At 42.6% G+C, this 11,636-nt stretch overlaps 1 protein-coding gene across 1 annotated transcript; it reads right to left on the reverse strand.

Annotated features, from left to right (window-relative positions):
- Window positions 1–8,795: 8,795 nt before the first annotated feature.
- On the reverse strand, window positions 8,796–11,384 carry lratd1 (LRAT domain containing 1). Its single transcript, XM_068343036.1, has 2 exons — window positions 11,196–11,384; window positions 8,796–10,749 (listed from the first exon to the last, which is right to left on the reverse strand). Exon 2 carries the CDS (start codon window positions 10,710–10,712, stop codon window positions 9,924–9,926), a length of 789 nt encoding a protein of 262 aa, XP_068199137.1. The 5' UTR covers window positions 10,713–10,749; window positions 11,196–11,384; the 3' UTR covers window positions 8,796–9,923.
- Between the last annotated feature and the right edge of the window lie 252 nt (window positions 11,385–11,636).

The following is an 11,636-nucleotide window of genomic DNA, read 5'->3' on the forward strand; positions in this document are numbered from 1 at the left end:
TCTTTTATCATAATTTTATTCTGTTGCATCATTTAAGGTGTAAATCCAAACTGTGACCTAAAGACAAAAAGCCTCATTTCTACTCGTCTGCCGACCATGTTCAGCCTCTTCAAGTTTTCTACAACGAAAAAAATAACACCTGACACTTTTAAGTTCCATTTCTGTTAAGGTTCCAAGTGACTGAGCCGATATTAACAGGTCATAAAAATTGTTACAGAATGCTGTTTGGTTAGAGAATCATTTCTGTCACTGCATCAATGAGTTACTCAGACAGGGCTTATCAGTGTCCAAAACACACAAACAGCCAAGCTGCTTTAACAGCCGTACTTTTTTAAAAATATTGCTGCTATATTGAGGAGGTGAAGACATCCTGTCCTTGATCTCTTGTGAGAGGATCCCCACTGGTGTGTGTCATACTGAAGACTAAGCCACAGCATTTTTATGTGGTGTTCCACTGCCCTGAATGGTGCATCATGTAAGGGAAAGCAATCAAATGCAAAAGCTATGTCAAATCCAGCCAAATTATCATCAATCAACCTTTATTCATGTAGTGTTTAATCACATCAGCAGACATTCCAAAGTGCTTCAACAGACAGAGAAACCCAACAGTACCCTCCAGAGCAAGCATAAGCGACAGCAGCCGGGAAAAAATGTTGAGGAAAAAACTCCAGACAGGACCCAACTCTGGAGGGCGGTCAACCGCCTTGAACGGTTGGGTGAGAAAGGAAAGTTACTGGGGAGAGAGACAGGGCAAGGAAAAGAGAGAGAGAGAGAGTGAAGGATAGGCCAGATAGAATTTCCAGTTCAAATTGTGCTCTAGTTGCTGAAGTAGGGGAGTGATTACAGGTCTGTAAGTCCACGTGGGTTCTTTGAAGCTTCCACTACATGTCTTCTCTTATGAAAGATGAGGTTGGCGAAAGTCTTTGAATGATGGTACAACTACAGGTACTTCATTGATAAAAGCTATTGTAACCTGGAGTCTTTAGCACACAGCGGAGCAGAACACCCTGTTGAATGATCCCTAAGATGCTTCCTATCCACTACTTTCTTCCTTCCCAGAAAGAGAAGACAGAAATAGAGAACTTTACCATAACATGACCCAATGTTACCTGTACAGGCTATGAGGACCATTAATTGTTCTATGCTTGAATTTCATTTCAACCACACACACAGCATAACTGACATTTCAGTGTGATTTATTAAAATGATGAGATAATTGACTCTTCATTCAAATATCAGTGTTTCAGTATGGTGAGATGATAAACGCACTAAACCCAAAAGTTGGACAAAGTCTGTGTGGTAATGATATTTTCTTGTAAAGCTTCCAACATTAAATCTACTCCTGATTTATTAGGGAGGACATGTTGCAAGATACAGTATTTCTGACATTTTTTTCCCCCCTACAGGTGAAGAAAAAAACAAATAAATCACATTTTTGTGTTATTGATCACTGTTAGCTTCAATGTGAAAACCAGACACCTCGTATTTTAAGTCCGTTGGGAGAAACTGTGCTCTTACAGAGGCTCGCCGACACCAAAAAGGAACAAAATCTTTAATCATTAATTACCAGGTCATTTTTGAATATTTAACAGTGTTCCAACCTTTTGTACTTGTGTTTTTTTCCTCTGTGTGTATCAGAATAAAGGTGTGATTACAGACAGCATTAGCCCCTCTGGCTGCCTTTATTAGTCTACACATGAAGGGCTTTATTTCATCAGAGCTGACACCCTCCCTAGGAGTCATTTCTTTTTGCAATTTTCTGCTCGGTTTCATGTTCCATTACCAGCAGATTATGCTTTTTCTCGTGCACATACAATAATTTATGGATGATCTCGCACGCCACAATTGCAGCCCTTACACACAGACACAGACACACACACACACACTCACACACACACACACACACACACACACACACACACACACACACACACACACGCACACACACACACACACACACACACACACACACACACACACACACACAATTCTGGACCTGTGGTTGGTGTGTGATGAGAGAGATTTCGCCTAGAGGAGAGGACAATAGTTAAAGCAGCATGGACTGCTGCTTTTGCAATGAAAATAAAACCAATTCTAAAATACATTATCTGTATTGATCAATAAAGGTACTCGAAGGAAGGAAAAGGGAGTTTATTTTCCCCATTTCACATCTGTTTCTGATGTGAAATGGTGTATGTGTGTGTATTTTTTTTGTGGGGTGGGCATAAAAGGGAAACTGGCAGGAATTGTGTTCAGTATGCTTTATCATTTACAGATGTAGTGGTTAAAAATAGTCTGCACTTTATGAAAGCATGTTTTCAGACTATTTATAGCCATTGATTACCGGAGTGTAGCTGTGCATGTAGAAAAAAGAAGTCCGGACATAGACACCCCATTCATCGGTCGTGTTTATAACCATCCTAGCTGTATGGATCCATCGATGAGACAGTCAGATGCTCATGTCTGGGGTTCAATGTTGCTCCAGACTGCAATGAAAACTTGACTTTCACGGTTTTCCATCTTTGACCGTCTGATTTTTCATCAGGAAATTTAGGATGAACTCCCCTAACTTTAGTTTTTCCAATATTTGGAGTTATCACCTACACTTTTAAAATCAGTGACACCCCGTCCAGCTCTGCTGCGTTGTGTCTCTTAATCAAAACAGGGAAATATGCCAATCTGTTTGAGGGAGAAAAGTGTGTTGATTTGAACACATGTTTTCATGACACAAATTCACTAACGGCTTCTTCATCATACATCCGTGTTGTCATAACTGTAAATTGCAAAGAGAAAAATCTTCAGCCTTCACTGAATCGTCCCCTTCAATGTCTCTGTTTCCCTTACTGTATACTTGATGCTCATGAACAGAAGAAAAGATCTGCTCAAGCCCAGCTTGGTTTACAGCACAAACATCTTGAATACATTGGCCAACACATACACCACAATACAAAGGCACTGCAGTTTATTGCTTGGTAGATTTTCTTCTTTTCAGAGTTGATGCTGCATAGTTTATTTGATTTGATTTTTTTTAAAACTGTGTGGGTGTTTGTATATTGTCCTGCCAAAAGGTTTGCATTTCCAAAGTGCTGATGCTCCAGATGTATCTAAACATGTAAATATCAAAAGTAAGGATATATTTGGAGGCGTGCAGACAGCCACAAAGCGATAGAGGGAGGAGGATGTACGTTTTGTCCAGAGACAATGATGGTGGGTGAGAATAGATATCTTGCTGGGGTCATTGAGTGGTGAATGTGAAAGCCTGATGAGCACAGGAGGAGATCAGAGGTGAGAGACAGTGTGGAAATTAGTCTAGTTGCATCAAAGGATTAGAAAAATGGCAGAGTACTTCAGTGTGAGAGAATTTCAGCGTTTGCCTTCACAGGTGTTTGTGTCATCGCTGTAAACATGAAGGAGGTGACAATTATTATTAAACACTAATCGGTAAATTAGTCTGCGTGTGTGTGTGTGTTTGCGTGTGTGTGTGTAAGTTGTTCCACTGAAGATTTAATTTGCCTCACCAGCTTCAGCACTAATAGATGAGTGTTGCTTGTTATTGTCAAGCAACAGATCATTCATTCTCAGTCCTGTCATATGTAGAACCTGTTTCTACTGGATGAAGAGAGAGTCTGACCTTGATGTGGCTCATTTAAAAAAAAAAGATGATTTCTTCCCATTAGCATGTAATTTATTTACATCTTAAAGCTTAAAGCAGAGTGATGTTGCTGTCTGCTGGATATGAAAGGGTAATCTGCTCTGGTCATCTTTGTATTGCTTTGCAGTGCCACTCATGGCTTAATACAGTTCTGCTTTGTGGTCAGTTACCTCATTATAAAATGTTATCTTGAAGTGAATACATATTCCTCAGTATTTCGTCAAAGGTCTTGAAAATATTGATATATTTCTTTTTTTATTGTCCAATCCTTTTTCTGTTAATATTTCTGCAATGAGCTGGAAAGGAGCCGTGGTCATAAATACCCTGCTCACCGCGGGGCCTGGATGAGTGTCATTCACCAACCTCTCACCTCTTAAAAAGCCCCGCACACATGACCATACGCAGCTCTCCTAAGTCCTTATCTGCAGAGCGAGAGATACTCCTGACATCCTTATATGAACCTTTGCAGTGAGAGGTTGATGAGAGAGATATAAAGATCTCTGTTCAAACTCGCCTTGTGGAAATGAACCCAAAGAGGAATTTATGCAACAGTGTGCAGCTGTAAGAGATGCAAGCAAAATGTTCGGGGTAAAGAGTAAAGTTATGAAATGGTAAAATATAAATCTTTGCTGGAGAAACACTCAAGAGTATAACATGACAAATGTTAAGAGAGTGACATTTAGCAGTGGGTTGTTCAGAGCAAGGCAGCCAGAAGGCCGTGAAATGCTCATAATGACATTTATGGTAACCTTTTCCTCTGACTTTTTTTAAAAAAAGGGTTAAAACCACAGAATCGGAAAGACGGGGTTATGTGAGGTTCTTCCCATTAATCAAAGTGTGATTGCACTGAGTCACAGCCTGAGGACGGTAGCTCTTCTCACTCATTAAGAAGTGAGGAGGAGGAAAAGGAGGAGGAGGAGGAGGAGGAAGAGGAGAATGAGGAGGAGGGAGTCACGTGGATATAACAGTCAAGGCTGCAGGGTCAAATTATGGTATAGCATTTGCCCTTTTTAACCAGTTACTTGGTGGTCCACCCTCCGCTAGACCTGCTGGAGTCTCTTTAACTTCAACCATATTTCTGATCAAAAGAAAAATTGAAGCAATATTTCATTAATAAAGTTATTTAAAAAAACAATAGCAAAGAAAGGAAGCATTTACTTTCCATGATCATTCTTTCTTTGTGGAAATGGGTTCAGGCGTCAGCAGTAATGTCATTTTATTATGGAAAGAAAAGCTATTAGATGGAGCTGATTTCAGCGAAAGGAGCTGCTTTTAAAAGCCATGAATATGAACAATTTGAGGGTAAAAGTGATGAGACAATACCAAACCTTTGTGAATGACAACTAAATAACGTGAAATAACCTTTGCATTGTCTATTTTTTCCATTTCATTCTACTCCAATTTTGATTTCAAAATGTCATCTTTGACATATTTGGATCAGTTGATGATGAATATTTTCTGTTCTCTTCCAAAGAGCAAACAAATACCTTCATTTTGGGCACTTGGAGCCAAGAGACAGGTAATGTTTGTGAAGCAGAGCAACCTAATGAACAAAAGAAAACATTTTAAGATGTTGTTGATGACAACATGCCGCTGACATTTAGTAATCGCATCTCGAGATAGAGGAGAGGACTGTGGCAGAGCACATATCCTGAGGCTTGTTCCTAAACTCAGTGAGGCACAGAAAAATGTTCACCTGCACTCCGGGTAGTGAATTTATGGACTGTAGGGAATGTTAATGTTGGGTTTTATCTCCCAAAACATTTTTTTAGCCACTGACCTTTAAGATTTTTAGCAAAGCAAATTGCTGTACACAGAATTTAACATTTTCTGTGACAATAATATTGACTTCAAAAGGCAAGTCCCCTGAAAATGATCCCATAACACTCCGAAACCACAGTGGCAGAAGGTAGATAAGTGCTCTGATTATTTTATTACCTGATACTTTTAAATCTTGTTTATTTCATCAAACTTCTTCAACAGGTATACCTATTTTACAAAAGCATGAAATAAAACTGCACCTTGCTCTTAGAACAAGAAAAAAAGTTGTTGAAACAGGAAAATTTACCTCTTTCATTTCTAAACTGGGTAACAGGACTCAATGTCAACGGAAAAAAACAGGTTTTAATTGTCTACAGCATTTGATCCATGGAGGCTGGGGGGCAAACAAACACTTGTGATGTTTTATTTGCGTGTGTTAGTCAAACCTGTCTAGCCTTAATGTGAGAAAGCTGCTGGGTGCTGTAGTTTTTAGCAAACATTCCTCACATGTGAGACTAGCATAATTGCCAGGGACTCATTTTAGATGTGGATCTGCTGCTCTAGTGGGTGTTTAAAGGAGCAAGACGGTTTATGTGAGACTGAGTCAAAAGAAACTAGAGCACTCACGTTCATCATAATAAAGCTGCATGCCACCCAGAGCAGTGATGCAGCTCAGTGGTGAGATTTTAATAACTTTTGTTGAATAATACAGCATATTAGTATACAGTTAGGCCATGGATAATCAAGCAGTACTTGATATCGGTCTTTTTAACTAACAAGCTGCACAAATTTTGGCTTTTGCACTGTAGCTTAAAGAAAGACTGTCCAAGCATCGGACTCGTCATACTCAGGCCAACCCCTTCCAGGTTTACACAAAGATTTTAGTTTGTCTTATCCAGCAGGGCCATCTAGAAGGTTAATTTAAATTGCAAATGTCCTTCAGTGTATAATCAATTTTAAATGCCACCTTATAGTTTCCATTTCACATGTGAAGTGCCGCATATGATGTATGCAGTCATTATACAACAGATGTTAAGAGAAAAAAAACATGTTACAAATGGTTTAACGGCATGTAAACCCATTTAACACTCCCTCATTTGCATCACCAGCTGTGTTGTCTATGTTGTTGAGTGAAACACATCTCTTACAGATTGGTGAAATTGGAAAACAAGGCATTTAAGTCTACTGGGAGCTCTGGCCAGTGTGTAGATTACAGGGAGATCCTCTTGAAGGCATCAAGCAGACAGGATATTCTGCTTTGTCCCCTCCTCCCTACAATACCTCCTCTGAGACCACTGATTCAGCTAGCAGCAGGAGGAATAGGATCTGTGTTGTCCAGATGCATGCAGACCCACACACACACACACACATGCACACACACACACACACACACACACACACATATTCTATACACGCTCTGAACAAAAAGTCCAGTGCGAATTGAATACATCCATTCCACTTCACAAAGGAGTGAGATATGGTGTGAGTGAGAGACAAAGAGATTTAGTTTCCATATGTTTGTCTGACATGAGAAGCTACAGCTGACTTTAATCTGTGGAGGGTTTCCACAGCCTCACACTCAGGCATGCAGAGACCAGATCTCAGGGCTCTCTCGGTGCAATGGTAGCATTGGAGTTTCCCTAGTAACCGCTTTACTTTAACACGATGGAGACCTTCATGAATGTAAATGCACACAGCATATGGCCGATGTGTATCAATACATATAACCTGACAAAGAGAGAGAGAGAGAGAGAGAGAGAGAAGGGAGATATGGTGGAATCATCTGCCACACATACACAAACACACACAAACACACACACACACACACGCATGGAAATACACACATACACACACAAACAGAGAAAAAGAGTAAATTATTCTTCAAGCTCAAGTAATGAAAGACCAGAAACACCGGCTGCCCTAGTGCCCTTACTTCCAAACTCAGTGAGGGTGTCTGACACACACATGTGCACATATACACACACACACACACGCACACACACCTGAGGCAATCTCAATTTAAAATAGAACCAATTAAAATGGTCTTGACAGATATTACGTAGTAGAGCAACTATAAAGGACAAAACATACGTAAAAATGATTATTATGTTGCTGGTTGTTTACAATAACAGGTTCGAATGATCAGAAATTATCTATTTAAAATCTGAAACATCCTTCTGTAGCACTGTTTCACTTTTGACAATTTTCAAGTTGGATCAGAGTGGAAATTGATGCTGGTAAGGATTTTGTGTGCAGGTAGAACAAGAAATGTAATGAATATGTTTGGCTTTGGTGAAGTGAATCAGGCAATATAAGGCAACACTGGAGAAATAACAATCAAAACAAGCTGAGGAGACTTGGAGGAAATAGAGTTAACAAGAAGATTGTGTCAATAGATTCACACTGGAGTCAATAGAGTAAAAACTGCTTGGTCAAAAACTAGAGAAAAGCTTCGCATGGCAAATATTCACAAAAAAGTCTCTATTTTGACTTGTACCATATCTGAGGTGTGAAGCTGTAACATCTACACACTCATATGTATACACACACTCACACATGGTCTTACACAGACAGAGGAGACACGAGATCTGTGTCTGACTGAGCTTGTCAGGGAAGCAAACATCACCCACACCAAACGAACCAGTCCCACCAGAGACAAAAACCACTGACAACACGGCACGCATGCTGGTTTTCCTGCAATCACCTCCACCGCATCACTCATTCACACTGCTGTTAGACTCAAACCACGTCGGCTGCAGCTCTGCTGTTTATGAACACACAGCTAACACTATCTGGAGCTGAGGATTCAAACAAGCTGATAGTGGAAACATGATATTCATCTCATGAAAACAATAATAAATGAATCGCAGATTAAAGACACACATTAGGTCTATTGTTTTGTCATTTCATACTCAATTAGAAAAACGTAGGCACCAAGTGAAGGGAAACCGGCATCTTTGAGCATCTAAGTTGATTGATCGCTCCTTCACTGATAGTACACATCTCAAGAGAAAAGGGAGGCACTGCCTTAACTCCTGTAGACGAGGAGTAAAAAACATCAATACACTGCAGGTGCCACAACAGCAGGAGGTGTTTTCCTCACAAAGAACATCTTAGTCATAATTTAGATGTAAATTTGATTTCAAAAAGAAGAAAAGTTCATTTTAGAAATGCTGAAGAATGAAAAACATGTAACCAGGAGATCGACGTGGCTGTTATTGCATAAATACCAGCAGGATAACAGTCCTGTACCAAAAAAGAGCCTTTGGCTAAATACTGTATTTCCCATTGACTCCATGCAGCTGCCTTTACATAGTAACTCCTACATTTCTTATGGATTTTCTCATAAAGCCTTTATGGGGTTGATGCAGATGACCATTTTGCTACATTCAAATTCTGTGCAGATATATGAAGCCTATTTGGCTCAGGGCAGGTCAGGAGGCATTCAAACCTAAATAATTCATGTATGTAACCCTTCTCTGTGTATATGTGTGTCAGAGAGAAAGAGTGAGAGATCATGTGTTTTGCGTGTACTTAATCATGTGTGACCAAACAAGACCCTGCCAGACCAGCTGAATGTTTTCATATTCCAACCTCCATTTATTTAAACCAAAAAGAGATCAGGATTAAAGCCACTCAACTTAAATACAAAAATAAGGGACTCAAATTGAAATCAATATATGAATACAATTTACACATACATCCAGTGCTGTGGAGTACGATGACAACATTGTGAAAATGACCGTATGCTTTCCTGTTATGGCATAAGGGGAGCTTGAGCCAAAAGGCTTTGTTTAGGCAACTGCGAAACCATCTGGAGCTGTCAGAGGTTTATGGATTTGTGGCTTGGATCTGTGTCATGGTCAGTCCCGGACTTAAAGCTACCAGTAAAAAAATATAAGGGAGACTTTTTTGGGGAGCCATCCCAATTCAGATCTTCCACCCCCATCCCTCCCTCTCCCGGTCTCACCGTCTGGTCTGCCGCAGCGGGCACCCTATTCCGAGAAGGGGCCAATCCATTATTCCAAGAACATAAAGCGAAAACCAAACCGAGCCGTGTGCAATATGTGCGGTTTGTAAAGGTGATTTCACTGTTCGGAACAATGGTTTTTGTTTTTTTTTTTAGTAGAAGTCGTGCGCCCCACACAGCACGTATCTGATCTGAAGGGGCGTTGTCTGTTCATATGGCTGCTCTCAGGTTTCAACACTGTGCGTCTTGATGGAAATCCCACAGAGCGCGTTTGGTCCAGATCCAGCTCCGGGGGTCTGACCGGAACAAACCGACATTCCAAAGTCAACAGGTCCTCGCAAGTCTGTGCGTCCGTGGGCTTTTGTGCGAGAGCGCTCAGTTTGTTCGTGTGGACGCCAAAACAAAAACAACAAAAAAAAACCTGTGCGTCCTTTGCGCGTTTGGCGAGAAGGAGCGTGAGGGTGGGGGGAGGGTGGGTGGTGGTGGTGGTGGTGGTGGATGGGGAGTCTTGGAGGCGCGGATATGAAACGGAATCCCTGATCACTCCTTGCCCCCGTTAACCAAAGAGAGCTCTTTGAGAATGCCACTGGCGTCCACCCGCCTCCTCTCCCGGATCATGTCCTCCAGGCTGCGGAACACCAGCGTGTGCACCCCGCTGCCGGACAGGTGCACCTTGAGGAAATACTGCTGCTCCGCTGAGTGCGCCTCTCCCCCAGCTTTGAACTCCCGTTTACCAAAGCGACACCAGGCTGCGAAACTTTCCGAGTTGGTCCAGCATATCTCCTCTCTGCTGAGGCCGAGGTGTCCCACGGCATTCTGCATCACCAGGTCAGGGGGGAGCGGTCGGTATCGGTATCGACTATTGACTATCCTCCCGTGGCGGCCGGTGCTGATCTCCAGCAGGCTGTCCTTGCGGATCTCGCCTTTGTGCAGATGAATGACCTGGTCGTCCTGCTCGTAAATCGCCCAGTGGGGGGCTTGTGCGGTGGCCACCAGCTCCAGCAGGTCCCCCGGTTTGCACATTGTCAGCAAAGTTTTGGCCGAGTAGACGTTCAAGTCCTCGTTCTCTCGCAGCTTGGAGAAGATGCATTCCTGGGAGCAGAAGGCTGAGTACTCAACCTCACTGACCGAGAAAGGCCCTTCCTCGGTCGGGCTGTGGTCCTTAGTAAAGCCGCAATCGGACGGAGTTCGGTCGTCCACCTCCTCCTCTTCGTCAGAGAAGAAGTAGGCGACCCCGACCCGAAGCTCGTCCTTCTCCAGCCCGGACGGATCCCCCGTGGGCAGTTCGCTGTAGCTGAGGTGGGTGATCCGATCCAGTTGATTTCCCATCAATGAACTGGCAAGGCAGAGGCATGGACTGCGGTGTCTGAGAGGGATAAGGCGAGAAGGTGTGAGAGATGGAGAGAGAAAGAGAGAGACAGAGAGAGAGAGAGAGAGAGAGTGGGGGTGTCACTACAACCACCTTTCACAGAACAAGACGCATTACGCACAAACGCTCGGCCGCATCTAAATTCATTTGCTCCATAGATAAGACAGCAGCAGTCAACACGTCCGACCAGTGAAGAGTTCATTAACAGTCAATGATCCACTGCCCCTGAACAGTCAGTCATTAATCCCTTAATACAGCCCACAGTTTCCAAGCAGAAGAGAGGAGGGAATGGGGGGGGAAAAAGACAAAACAGCCTCAGGCTGCAGCTGGTTATGAGTGAAGAGCAAACACTGTGAATAAAAAAAAAAAAAAAAACAGGTCCTGCCTTAAAGAAAGTGTTTACACAAAATTAAATGAAAAGACACTGGAGGAAAAAAAAATACCTGTGTGCTCCCAGGGCAAATGGTTAAATATCCTTATGGTCCATTAGTTCAGAGGGCTGTCGGTTCCTCTGCTCACCTCCTACCTCTTGTCTTCCTTCTCTCCTCCACATGCGTGTGTGTGTGAGTGTGTGTGTGTGTGTGTGTGTGAGTGTGTGCGTGTGTGTGTCACACACCGGGAACTCCGGCTCGTAGTGCGTGCCAGTACGTTAGTTCTCTCGGCATCAGATCCGTTTAAGTACCACGGAGAGCTCCGCCTCAGCAGACACGCTCCGCCTTCATTGGATCCCATTGGATAACAGTCACGGATTCATTACCTCTGAGCCAATCAGAACCGTGGAGTAATGCGCTCCTCAATGAGGGTGTCCAATCAGGTGCGCGCAGGGCGGCGGGCGGCGATGGGCGGCTGTTACCGTGGCATGGTTTTTGTTGTGAGAGAGCTGA

The sequence above is a fragment of the Antennarius striatus genome, chromosome 19 (assembly GCF_040054535.1).
Source record: "Antennarius striatus isolate MH-2024 chromosome 19, ASM4005453v1, whole genome shotgun sequence".
NCBI lineage: Eukaryota > Metazoa > Chordata > Actinopteri > Lophiiformes > Antennariidae > Antennarius > Antennarius striatus.

What these genes read in the sequence shown, in the direction of transcription:
- lratd1 (XM_068343036.1), bottom strand. Translation starts at nt 10,712, where the DNA reads ATGGGAAATCAACTGGATCGGATCACCCACCTCAGCTACAGCGAACTG.